We start from the raw sequence: 13,951 nt of genomic DNA, 5'->3' as shown, positions 1-13,951 counted from the left end.
CCATTTTCAAGGTCTGGCACTATATATACCACAGTCTTTACTTTACACAGTCCATTAAGACCTGGAAAAGACCTTTGAATATTCTAGTTGAAACTTCTCCTCTCCCAGGTCCAACCTGGGTCTCAGAACTTATGATTCTGAGGTACTTTGGGCACTCAAAGGGAAGCAAACACTGGCCATCTTTGTCCTACTGTTCTCAGAGTTCAAAATTGAGTTAATGTGAACTCAAAGGAAATGAGGAAAGTATGACAGCATCAAAAATTTAGAGTTGGAAGAGTTGTTAGAGGCCATTGAGTCCAACAGCCCAATTTTATAGATGAGGAAACTGAGTTTTTTAGATGAGGTTAGGTGACTTGCCCTTTACTTGTGTCAGAGGTGAGCCTTGAATCCAAGTGTTCTTTGTGTCTAGGTCCAGTGCTCTATCCACTATACCACATTGCCTCTCCAATGACAATTAGGATTTCCCTGAAAGAAGACTAATTATGTTTTGTGAAGAAACCATTTGCTCTAAAGTGTAAAAATGTTTTAATGTCTTATAATAAAATTCATGACATATTTATAAGCACTCTATCAAGGATTTACAACTGAGCCACTGCCGATCGCTTGGAATAGAATAAATATGCAAGGAGACAGCTCGTATGAAATATACATCTCAACTTTATAATTGTGTGTGCTTTATTCTTTACACAAATGGAATGGATGTGTCAAATATTTACACTTAACAGGAGTGTAAGCTGTATAATGTCTCTGTAAAACCCCAGTTCAGACTCCAAGTATCCCCCAACTACAGCTCAAGGTGGAGAAACATCCTGTCAGAGAGAATCACATCACCACAAGTGTTAGAAACAAAGCATCAACTGGGATACAGCCTGGCATACTCGAAAGTTCAGACACTCCAATGGAAACTCAGGAAACACAAAATTAAAAGGGAAAAGAAGGAAAGTCGGTCATTCCCACTGGGAGTCAACAGTGCCATCTGCTTCTCTTTCCTGATGTTTTGCTAATGATCTCCTGGGCTCCATTACTCAGATAATCAATACCTAGATGTCAGCCCAGCCCAGCTTGTTCTCAGGTGCTCCTTCGGTGATGGGGCAGGCTACGATATGCTGTATGGTAACTAGTCCTGAAGGACAGGTTGGAGCCAAGAAAAATATTTACAGCCCATGTGCCCATGTGCCATTATTGGTACAGATCCCTACACATGCCCAATAAATATATGTTTATATACAGTATATATAATGGGTATATACCATAGATATACATATATAAAAACATACCAATAGAATTTGCATTTAGTTCACTTTCAGAATGATTTTCCCTGGGGGTATGGGGAAGGGTTGGGAGGTTCTTTCACCAACTTCAAGAGAACGCCACCCCCCCCCCCCAAAAAAAAAAGAAACAAGAATGGACATCTTGGTTCCTTGCTTAAATGTTCTCTGAATGTGACAGGACAATCAGCAAATTCATTTTGGCTTAACAATAGAGTTAAGGGAACTCAGTCAGGCACCGGCTGGAGTCCATGGCTAAGGGGCCAAAGAGGATGCTTCATATGGAGAGAAGAAAAGGAAAACTTTGGAATGGAGAGGAAAAGGAAAGGAAACCTCTCCCTGAAACTAAAACAACAACTTTGAGTCCATAAGTGGCCTGGGCAAAGGTTTGGCTCCTTATGGCGATTACTCTTTCTGGTCAGTATTTTTTGCTCCTGACTTAGCCACAGGTGGCTTCTTCCTGATTGCCAATGAGATTCCGAGGTTCAGACTGGTCTTATTTTTAGAAGGTATTCTTGCAGTGACAGTGCAAAGTCAAACAATTCTCAGGAGAAGAACAGGAATCCCAGAAGGGATTAGCTGTCATCCACCAGCCAACCAGGCTGTTGGCTAGGAATTACTGCTCTTCTGTAACTCACATCCAGCTCTGATCTGCTAGAGAAGCAGGAACAATTCCATGCAAGGTGCATTTTCTGATGCCATCACATGTGAAGCTGAGAGAGAAGTGGAACAACTGAGGGTGAGGGATGGAGGGAGAGGGATGGAAATAAAGGACAGTGTCCAGAAGAATGGAAGAGATGAAGAAGGTGAAGGAGGAGTAACAGAGAGGAAGAAGAAGAAAAGAGAGTGGGGGTAGACAGGGTAGGGGGTTAAATGGAGATTAAGATTCGAGGGGGAAATGGAATAGGGAAAGGGGGGAAGAGGGAAAGAGAAGAGCAAGGGAAGGGATGAGAAATTGAATTGGTGGAGGGAAAGGAAAAAGCTAGAATATGAAAAGGAGAGATGAGAGCAAAAGAAGATGGAAGGAGAAGAGGCAGTCAGAAGAAAAGGGAGGGGAATAAGAAAGAAAAAGAGAGTATGCTGAGAGAAGAGAGAAGGAGGAAAAAAGAGATACCAGATATGGAAAGGAGAGTGGTATATCCTAGCATGGATTTTGTCCTGGAGGATTAGCGATAGATACACTGAGACAGCTGGAATGTGAAGGCAGGGATCAGGGTTTTTTCTAGCTGGCCTCCCTGAGCACCAGTGGCAAACAGGAGGGTATAGACTCAGCAGAGAACTTAATGGAGGGCTGAGAAGGAAGATACCGCCGCCCGTCTGCCCACAGTGAGCAGAAATGAACAGTTAGGGGATTTGTTGCAAACGGGAGATGAGATTTAATTTTTGGTTGAGTGAAGACCCCTGTGGTGCTACACATTGTGCCAGAGCATGCGAAATAGCACCAGTGACACGATCTGGCACATTTCCGAAAGGGTCCCGGGTTTGCATGTCGCATGGCGGGAGGGGTTGGGGGGGTAGTGCTGTGCCCACCAGAGAGCCCCCTGAATGGCAGGAGGGAGAGACGAAGAGGGAGGGAGAGAGAGCGCGCCAGTTAGTTCACTGTTTGATCGCAGGGTTAGCACCAGTCTGATCCGAGGCTCCGAGTGCACTGGCACTAGATGTAACTGGGAATCCTTTTCCTGCCTTCGTTACAGCTGCTGCAAAATCTCAGAATGGCAAGGAGCACTAAAGACTGCGTGAGGATGGAAAGCACGAAACATCCGGACAGCAAAGCAAATGGAAGAGAAAACCCTACTGGGGAAAAGAAGACTCTCACCAATCCTCTTGGCGATCCTCCAAGCTGAGATATATAATAGTGAAAAACCTATATCAAAACAAAACAAAACAAAACAGTGCAAATGCCAACCCTAAGCTGGAAGCATCTCGACAAGAAAAATAAATAATATACAATATACTGGAGAACAGAAGATTGGCTGGGAAAGAACTTGATTGTACTCAGCCACGATACCACTGTCAACTGGAAAGCACAGCACACGACCTTAGAAAACACGTACTCAGTTAAGGAGAGTCCCGGAAAAGGTTGCATGCTCAAAGGGAGAGAAACGAAGATGCCTGTCAAGAGTGGTTTGGGAAGGAAGGAAAGCTGAGAAAAGAGGAGGAGAAAGTTCCGGGACCCGGGCTGGAAAGGGGGGAGCTGAACCTGAGACAACAGCAATTAATGGACGTGGAAATCTCCGTAGAATCTGAGGAGCTTTGCAGAATTCTCTGGAAGCTTCAATTGTAGTGGGGGCTGGGAGGGCTGGAAATGCATGCCTAGCCCTTCTATCTGGTGACTCAGGACTCTAATTGAATGCACAGATGGATTTGTTTTGTATTTCTTTCTTTTTTGGAAAGGGGGCAGGGTGGGTCGTAGCCAGACAAATGGATGGTACTTGGAGAAAGGTGGACGACTTGGTTTCTCTAAAAGGGACCTGATGTCTGATCTCTTTCTACTGCAAAGAAGCGCCATCAGTGCTGATAGTTGTCAGTTGCCCTTTTCTCTCTTCACCCCTGCTGATGCACCTGTTAACTGCACAGTGTGACAGGAACATACCTGCCAGGTCGGGAGATGCCACTCAGATAAGGCTGTGGGGCTCGGCCTCTGGAAGTGAGAACCCATAGTCGGTTCTAGTCAAGGTCACTCAAGGCTTTTCTCCCTAAACAATGGGGTGAAAGAAGCTCCGATGTAGCCAGGCAACTAGGAGGTGCTTAACTTACTCTCATTTCAGTTTATAGGCTTTGGGAGGTTTTTCTTTCTTTCTTTCTTCCTTCCTTCCTTCCTTTTCTTCTTTCTTTTCTTCCTTCTCTCTTTCTCTTTCTTTCTTCTTTCTCTCTCTCTTTCTCCTCTCTCTCTCTTCTTCTTCTTCCTTCCTTCCTTCCTTTCACTTGGTCCTGGTAGTCCCATGCAAGATAGTGAGGGCAGTTCTCAGAACCTTGGCATATCCTTCCTCAAAGCACTGACCTTTGCTAAAGCATGGAATTGTCAGGCCTATAGTCAAATCAAGTCAATAGTCATTTTTAAGTACTTAACTATGATGTCAAGCACCATGCAAAGCACTAGACTATACCTCCTCCCAAATAGGCACTTCCCTTCTTACTTATCCTCCAAGACATTCTGCAGATCTGTGACAAAATCCCCTAGAGGTATATGCCATTTCCAGATGTCTGTCCCCAACCCTCAGTGAGTGAAGTGAAAAAGAAGTTAGCTGGAGTTTGTGCCAAAACATCTGCTCAATCTTTGAGTGTTCTTGGAAGAAACCCAGAACAAAGCTGTTCAAGGCTCACTGTCAGGGCTTTTTAATACTATTCAGTAAGTTACAATATTAATCTGCCCTTTGAAGAACCATCAGCTAAAAGATTTCAGCTGAATCTCAAAGAGAGCCTGGTGGCCAACTCATTAAGAAATGGTGTTCCATAAGAATTTATTTTTATGGGCCAATGGGTCATCAGAGGATTTAGTGCTGGAAAAAAAGACCTTAGAAATCAGGTGATCCAACTCCTCCTTTTACAGATGAGGAAACTGACCCAGAGATGGGAAGTGACTTGCCCAGTGTTACACAGATTATAAGGAACAGAGCTGGGATTTGAATTCTGGTCTCTTGACTCCAAATCCAGGACTTCTTCCATAATATCACATCTCTCTGCCATGGGAGGAAACTTAGGAAGGAGGGGTCTGACTTTTAAAGAAATTAAGTTGTTGCTGAAAAAAATCATCAACAACCAAAAGGATAGTGCAACTTTTAAGTTCTCTAAATCTGACAGTCTGCTAAGGGTGTAATAGACTTTGCCTTTCCATTAGTTAAGTCTTTACAAAATATCTCACAAAAACATTTTTTCACCTATATAAATTAGTTTCTATACATTTAATATAATTTTATTTTATAAATTATTCCATCTTTTAGTGCCTTCTTTCAGTATATAAATGGTAAAATAGACAATCAAAAATCATAAAGCTATTCCCAGATGGAACCCCCCCTCCGCCATCATCAGCAAGGTAAATGATCCAGACACTCTTCAATTTCATGGAATGCTTTCCTTTGCAGGTACCAGTCAAAAACAGCTATATGATCACCTCTTCCTGATGCAATGATGTCTCTGAAGGGGACTGTTTCTTTTCTTTCTGATTTTTTTTTAAATCACTGTTTCTTTTTGCTAAGAAATCAAAGGATGTGCATAGTTACAAAATTCCATGTGTACCAATTACAGATGTGCAATGACAAGCTTGGTGAGGTTCACGAGCTGGGAACTTTTCTTTAAAGCAATCAACACACAGAACTCAGCCATTACAACAGGTTGGGGTGCCCATTGAGTCGAGGAGGCGGCTCGAGCCTCTGGACAGAAAGCCCCATCAGAAATCCACACCTACACCTGGCACTTTGAGCACATGACGTCTTTCCCACGTACGGCAAAAGTCCTTTAATTTCTACCCTTTGGCCCCTCAGTTTCCTTCATGGCTTCACACACTTTGTGTTGTACATTCATAAAAATTCACATTGACTGCAAGAACATAAATGCAACAAAAACATAAAAGCCTCCACGTAGTATATTATATATATTTTTCTTCTAAATACTCTTCTGTCATCATCAGAGGTACGGCAGCTAATTTATAACTTCTCCTTGGAAGGGATCCAGATGAAAGGGCCGGATTGTTCTTCGATAACAAGTTTGCATTGGTTATATATATCTTCTAAGGTTTCGCCTTGAACGATAGCTGTAATGAAAAGATAATCATGGTTATTCTCACTGGTTCCAGGTAAAGTAAAGTGTTGCCTCTTGGGAATCACTCCAACTCAAAGTATTTGTTCTTTCCTCAAATTTTCCTGGGGAATATCTCCTGGATCCCTGTCATTATTCTTAAATTCTATGTTCTATCAGAATTTTGTATATGCGTTGTTTTCTTTACAGGGGCAACTAAGAAGTACAATGGAAAGAGTGCTGGACCTGGGGTCAGAAAGAGCTGGGTTCAAATTCAACTTTGGATACTGTGTGATCTTGAGCAAGTCATTTAATCTCTGTCTGCCTCAGTTTTGTCATCTGATAATAATAATAGCCCCTATTTCCTACAATTTCTGCTAGAATCAAATGAGATAATATTTGTAAGGTTCTTATTTTGTGCCTGGCTCATAGTAGGTGCTTTTTAGACTCTTCTCTTCTTCACTTCCTTCTTCTCCTACTCCCTATTAGATTGTGAATTCTTTAAGGGCAAGGATTATTGAATTTAATAGTATTCACTTAACCAATTTCCAAATCAATAGCACCTTTAATATTTGTTAACCACACTCATGGGGCAGCTAGGTGGTGCAATGGAGAAGAATCCTGGGCCTAGAGCCAGGAAGAGCTGGATTCAAGTCCATCCTCAGACAATTACTAGCTGCATGATGCAGGGCAAATAATTTAAACTGTTTACTTTAGTTTCCTCATCTATAAAATGGGGATAATAATAGCAGTACCTCTCAGGGTTGTCATGAGGGTCAAATGGGATAATATTCATAAAGATTTTTCTTGGCACATAGTAAATGCTTATTCCCATGCCCTTTTTATATAATTTACATGAACTATATAATTTATAATGTCTATGAATTATATGATTTTATATAATATATACATATACACATATAAACATCTCTCTCCATCATCCATCATCCATCTATCTATTCATCCATTTATCCATCCGTCTATCTATCTATCTATCTATCTATCTATCTATCTATCTATCTATCTATCTCTATTGATCATCTCTTTTATCTATCTCTCTATTTACCCCTATCTTTATCCATCTATCCTTCCACCCATCCATGTATTCATCCATCCATCCATCTACCCGTCTTTATCTCTATTTATCCATCCATATATCCATCCATCATCTCTCTTTTATCTCTCTATTTACCTCCATCCATCCATCCATCCTATCTGTATATCTATCTATCTATCTATCTATCTATCTATCTATCTATCCATCCATCCATCCATCCAACCATCTATCTATCCATCCATCCATCCATCCATCCATCCATCCATCTATCTATCTATCTATCTATCTATCTATCTATCTATCTATCTATCTATCTATCTATCTATCTATCTCTACCTATCTATCCATCCACACACATCTTGGGTGGGAAGAGACCTTAGAGGTAATCTAATCTAGTTTGTTCATTTTTCAAGATGAATAAACTAAGACCCAGAGGTTAGATGTCTTGCCTAGGGCTACATACAACTTCCTGCTTCTTAGTCTAATGCTCTTTATACCACATCATACTACTTAGAAAAAAAATCCTACCTTTCATATTAGAATCCGTATTGTTTATCAGTTCCAAGGCAGAAAAGTGGTAAGGGTTAGGCAAATGGGGTTAAGCAACTTGCCCAGGGTCACACAGCTAGAAAGTCTCTGTCTGAGACTGAATTTGAACCCAGGGCCTCCCACCTTTATCTACCATCTGACTATCCACTGACACTTCAAACTGCCCCCATCATACTACCTTTTACCATCAATCATGTAGGAGAAGCAAGGTCCAGAATAGATAATTCTCAGTAAACAAAGAAAGACCAAGTTGTTTTTGCTTGCCTGGACTCAGTCCAGTCTACTCTATGATACTATATAACTATATTATGATGCTAAAAAGTAAACAAAAAAATGAAAACACATACATACCTGTGTAATATATACACATACACACACTTAAATATATATTTTAATAATTTTAAAAATTGTTCAAACATTGGAAACATAAAATGTCTCCTGTGTAAGGCTCAGTGAGCCAGCAATTACCAGCAACCAGAACCAACCATTCACATTCTAAGCATTCTGGGCAATCGTACGTAAGTTCTCCAGAGTTGGTATGATGGCATAGAAAGGGGCATGTATGGCTCCTACTTAAAAAATAACAACACGGGAGAAGTTAAAGCAAACTTTCCGGTTTGCTTCTGTGTGTGAGCAATGAAACACACAGCCAATGAAAGCGTGACCTTCCCTATTAAGACCACAGTAGCGTCCCCCATCCCTCGTGACTACGTTATCTCTTTGCCATGTGAATCCCTGCTGCATTTCCCTCACCCCAACAACAGATTCCCATTTCTCTTCCTGTTCTTCCTTAGCTCTCCCATCTGAGCTAGAGGCCAGAGGCTTGATCTTGGGAACAATTCTTTAATGATGCCTTTTTTTTCTATTAAAAATAAAACTTGGTTTTCAAATCTCATCGGATACTGTCCTATAATTTACTATTGTCACAGTTTCCAACAGATTTTCTTCATAAAGACAAATTCTAGCTTTGTTGTTATAGGATATAACACAGACAAGCACGAGGGACCATCTCAATTCCAGGTGTCATGGCAGATATAAGTGTTCTTATTCTCTGTCTAATTGAGAGATGACACAATTTTAAGTGAAGATTTCACAGCAAATCCTGGAGGGTTTTTCTTAAAATACAATTTGACACTAATTTGGTCCCTTTCTTGTTGGTATGTATCAAGGTGGGACTATGAAAAACAACATGCAGCTCTCGTTCACCTGCTTACAAGCTCACTTTCTGGAAAATACAGAGAAATGGAAACGGAAACAATCCATATCCACCGGACAATGAGAACTGCCTTTTCTTCAGATATGCTTTAGGGGAAAGTGATCAGAACAACACTTGGTACTGAGATGGACCAGTTTGAATTGTCAAGATATATCACATGAGTGGATGGTTTGGCAAACATTATGGGATCCATTTTGTTATGTCCATTAGATAACAAATGAAAAAAATTTTTTCTCAAAATCCTTACCTTCTGTCTTAGAATCAATTCTGGAATTGATTCTAAGGCTGAAGAGCGGTAAGGGCTAGGCAATGGGGGTTAAGTGACTTTCCCAGGGTCACACAGCTAGGAAGTGTCTGAGGCCAGATTTGAACCCAGGCAGCCACCCAGCTGCCCCCAACAAATGAATCTTTGATGGAACTGGCATGTGATGGTACCAGCTCTGGAATCAGAGGGGCAGGTTTTAAAACCTGCCTCTATTGCCTACAATCTGTGGGACCTGAGGCAAAGTTACTTCCCCTTCCTAGGCCTCAGTTTCCTCATCTGTAAAAAATAAGGGAATTAAACTAGATGGCCTCTGGTGTATCTTTTGGTTCTATGATCAGATCTATATGGTTTGCAATTTAAAAATAATGCTGATTTGAGTTTTGATGTAACCAGGGAATCAAGGTGCTACTTTAAAAAAAATGTCTTTTATGGCTTCTATAGGAACAAAGAATTAGAAATCTAGAGTTAGAATGAACTTGGGAAGTGGCTTAGTCCAGATCTATCATGGTATGGATGCCCAAGATGGCGGAAAGCTAGCTAGTTGGTACAATGTATGGACAAAGCTTTGGGCCTAGAGTCAGGAACACTTCAGTCCACATCTGGCCTTGGACATTTACTAGCTGTGTGACACTGGACAAGTCATTTTACTTCTATTTGCCTCAGTTTCTTTATACATAAAATAGAGATAATAATAGCTTCTATATCATAGAGTGGTTGTTGTGAGGTTCAAATGAGATATTTGTATGTCTTACTTAGCACAGTACATAGTATATAGTAGACACTATAGAAGTACTATTGGGGGCAGCTAGGTGGCTCAGTGGATAGAGATCCAGGCTTGGAGACAGGAGATCCTGGGTTCAAATTTGACCTCAGATACTTCCTAGCTGGGTGACCCGGGGCAAGTCATTTAACCCCCATTGTTTAGCCTTTTCCACTTTTTTGTTGAAACCAAAACACAATATTGCTTCTAAGATGGAAGGTAAGGGTAAAAAAAAAAGCAATGCTATTATTATTTTTATTATTATTCAGAGACAAGACCACAAAATCTCCCAGATAGTACTGGTGACAACAATGGGGCTGGAACTTAAGTCTCCTAACTCCAAATGCAAGGCTCCTTTTCACTGGAACCCTTTTATGGTGAAAAATAACTTGTCTGTTAGTAATGAATTCACCTTTCCCTTCATGTAACCTGCTAAATACATGTATAAATTACCCGATGATTGACATTTACTAAAGTCTGACTAAAGTAGGCATGGAAATTTTAGAGAGGCCATGTGCCTTGTTAGGTAATAAGGGATATATTGAAGTCAGTAATTTTAAAATTAAAGAGGATCTTTCCTAGGCAGGAACACATTGTCTGCTTAGCTTGCATATCAATCAGTCATATTACTGTGGAAACCTGCCTTGTAAAGGAATGCATAAGCAAATCACAGAATTTCAGAGTGGGGGGGTCTTTGGTTCCTCAGGTCATTCTGTCATCAGGAAAAGAAGAATCCCCTCTATTGGCTACCCAACAAGTGGCCAGCCAGTTTTTTTGCATGAAGATCTTCAATGAGGGAGAACCTACTGCCTGTCCAAGAACTCGATTATCCTTTTGGTCATCTCTGGAATTGTTTTTACTAAACTGTCCTTTTTTAAGTTTATTGATTTGAGCTGAATTCAGTTCCTCCAACCCTAAGGAATTTTTATTTGTTGTATTTTGGCTATTCAGCCTTAAAAACAGAGACAAGGGGGACAGAGGAAGACTTGGCAATAAATACTGAGCAGATTATAAAACAGAATTTATTTAGGATTGGAATCCACAGGAGGTTTGTCTTTCGCCATCCAAGATTCTTTTTCAAAGGTTGTGGGAAGCAGAATAAGCCTTTGATTTGCCTTTTTTGTGGGGATGAGTTCTAGTCTAAGTAGCTAACAATAAGTAGTTGAATCTACATGTTGTTTATAACACAAAATTCTTTGGCCAGGTGGCAATGCTTTCTTTTCAAAATTCTCCCCTCTTTGGCACTCTTTTAGTTCTTCTCATTTCTGGGAGAAAGGAATAATTTGATGCTTTAATTTACTAATTTGTACTTTAATTTACTAATTTCTCTGGGTCATTTGCAAATTGTATAGGGGATAGCAATAAAGGATAGAGAGGGATGGAGATGGCAATGGTGCCAGGCAGCTGAGAGGGCTTGAGACCATGTTGGATGGGGAGTAGGTATTTCAAGTTGTGGGCTGTCTGGAAACAAATTCCCCATTAGAGAAGAAAGACTGGGCAGCCTTTAAGAAGCCCTAAGTACTCTTCAGCTTCTAGTGAAAGGAATGGCTAGGACTAAAGGAGATTTCCAGGAAAGGGGAAAAATGTATTTCTACTTAGCTTCTCTTTTAAGCTTTTTGGACTTTTTTTCCACATGATTTGGAACAAATTCAATTCAATTTACTTCAACAAACATCTTTCAATGCCAGAGCCGAGCAGGGTGGATTCTGGATCAGCTGGGCACTGAATGAAAATGACTGCACTCATGTCACCCTGAATGTCTCAAAGACCAATTTTATATCCCAGATGTGTTTCTGCTTACCCACTCACTATCTCATGGGTCAGGACATTCATTTGCCTTCTGACAGCACATGGTGTTCGAGATGATAGTGGCCTACCTGTAAAATACTCTCCAAATTCTTGCTCTAACTTGATAGCTCGGTCATAGGTTTTCTTGGCTTGTTCCTCTGTGAGACGCTTATTCATCTCCCTAGGAGAACAAAGGATAAAATACCAGTTAGACTATACAATGAATGAATGGTTAACACTTGAAATGGCTTTCGTCTACCCCACCATCCTATTTTCCAAACACATACACTGCAAAATAAATTGTAAAAATAACTGTCCTGAGAATTTTCCTGTTCCCAATTTAGGAAATTAATATTTATATTGTGTTTTAGCCTTAACCTGTGCACTTTTAGTAATGGGAGTTCAGTACTTTGTGAAGCAACCATTATTGAGTGGTGATTATTATTATTGTTATAAAATTATACTGAACTAAAGTCTGTCTCCTTGTATTTACCACCTATTGCTCCTGGATCTGACCTCTGGAGCAAGCAGAACAAGGTGAATCCTTCTTTCAAGTGTCAGATCTATATATACCTGAAGACAGATACCATCTCTTTCCCTGTAACAACCATGCTTTCTTTTCACCATGCCAAAAATTCTCCATTTCTTTACACATTCCTTAGATAACATGGCTTTCTGAGTCATTTTACCACTTTTATATATATATATATATAATATATATATAATATATATATAATATATATTTAATTTATATTATTTTATATTTAAAATTATTTTTAAATTATGTTATATATTTTATATTATATTTTATTATTAAATTATGTTTTAGATATATTTATATTTAATATATAATTATATATAAATAATATATATAAATATATATTTATATTTATAATACATATTATATATTTTGGGGGGGGGATGCTCATGTTTGCCAATGTTCCCTTTAAATGTGGCTCCTAATACTCCAAATGTCAGGGAAAAGAGAGGGTAAAAAAGGATAAAGGAAGGAGATAATGGGCATTTCTGTCCATTTTCTATTGGATATTATTACCTAATAGAAATGAATCCCATTAACACAGAGTTCATAAGATCCTAGATTTAGAGTTGGAGGGACTTGGAGATCTTTTTCTCTCTCTCCCTACCCCCATTTTACATATTAGGAAATTTAGTCCTAGAGAGGGGATGAAGCAGGAAGGCATTAGAGGCAGAGAGAGTAGATCATATATAACGGACAAGTCAAACCATCACCACTGCCTTGACCTCCATTGGGAGACAGACCACCTCTCAGAACCCAACAGCCTTGGGCATGACGGCGTCCCCCAAACCACTGGTTATCCTCCTTGAGGATGTCCATGTTTGCCAAAGTTCCCTTTAAACTGTGGCTCCCAGAAAAGACCCCAAATACTCCAAATGTCAGTGAGAGGAAAAATGGAGCAAGGAAGGAGATAAGGGTTCTGTTTCTAGTCCGGTCCCTAGAGCCATCGCCAAGGGGGCCACATTCCTCATGACCACCAGTGACATTTGTTTCCCACCTTCCATAAACCTGAAGAGTAAAAGCCCTGTAAGGGGCAGCATCTTTCTAATTACCCCAACCCCGGCTGTACCGCCAGCCTTGTTCTCAGAGCCATCGGCTGGTGAAGAGAATCCCATGAAGGAGGGACCGGCCATCTTTACCAGTGGTCAACCTATGGCCAACCACAGAGCATACCAGTCAGCCGAGGAACCCTGACGAAAAGTTGGGAGGGGGTAGGTGTTGGACAAGTCAAAAAACCACTGGTATGTGGACCACCATCTTCCCCTCGTGGTCCATGAACCACTAAAGGGTAATCACTGTCTAGATCATACCAGAAATATGCTTCCTATTGCATAAATAGACTCTAGGTAAATGTCTGTCACTAGAGGATCATGCCATATAGTCTACTTCAATTAAAAGAGACTCATTTATTTGGTAAATATTTACTTAGTGCCTGGAATGATGTTTATTCTAGGATGGATGGGGAATAGGGAGCTGAATAACACAAGAGCTTTTCCTTAAGACACTTCTTGGTATACTTAGGCACTTTCCTCTCACTTGAGTGTGGCAAAGACAGAATAGAGAACTGAGATGTGACAACAGTTTATATTAGCTGCATTTTGTTGTAGGATCTGTTTATCCCCATGCACTCTATGTTCCAGACAAATTAGTTTACTTGCTCTTCTAAAAATATAAATATATCAACTCTCACCTTGGTGCCTTTGTAGGGGCTCCTTCCTGTGGTTTGTGTGATCTTTTTCTTTAGCACCTTTTAGAATATTTGGCTTCCTTTAAGAC

At 40.2% G+C, this 13,951-nt stretch overlaps 1 protein-coding gene across 48 annotated transcripts in view; it reads right to left on the bottom strand.

Annotated features, from left to right (window-relative positions):
* Positions 1 to 637: 637 nt before the first annotated feature.
* DLG2 (discs large MAGUK scaffold protein 2) overlaps positions 638 to 13,951 on the bottom strand; it is a 2,177,398-nt gene continuing 2,164,084 nt past the window's right edge. For all 48 annotated transcript variants that reach the window (XM_056825173.1, XM_056825188.1, XM_056825175.1 and 45 more), the window contains 2 exons: positions 11,727 to 11,818; positions 638 to 6,018 (listed from right to left, as the gene is read on the bottom strand). In XM_056825173.1, the coding sequence (XP_056681151.1) occupies positions 5,912 to 6,018; positions 11,727 to 11,818 (199 nt within the window). In that variant the 3' untranslated portion in view covers positions 638 to 5,911. The remainder of the gene's footprint in view (positions 6,019 to 11,726; positions 11,819 to 13,951) is intronic.

The sequence above is a fragment of the Monodelphis domestica genome, chromosome 4 (assembly GCF_027887165.1).
Source record: "Monodelphis domestica isolate mMonDom1 chromosome 4, mMonDom1.pri, whole genome shotgun sequence".
Classification (NCBI taxonomy): Eukaryota; Metazoa; Chordata; class Mammalia; order Didelphimorphia; family Didelphidae; genus Monodelphis; species Monodelphis domestica.
The sequence above is the reverse complement of the archived record's forward strand: the minus strand, read 5'-3'. Positions and strand labels throughout refer to the sequence as shown.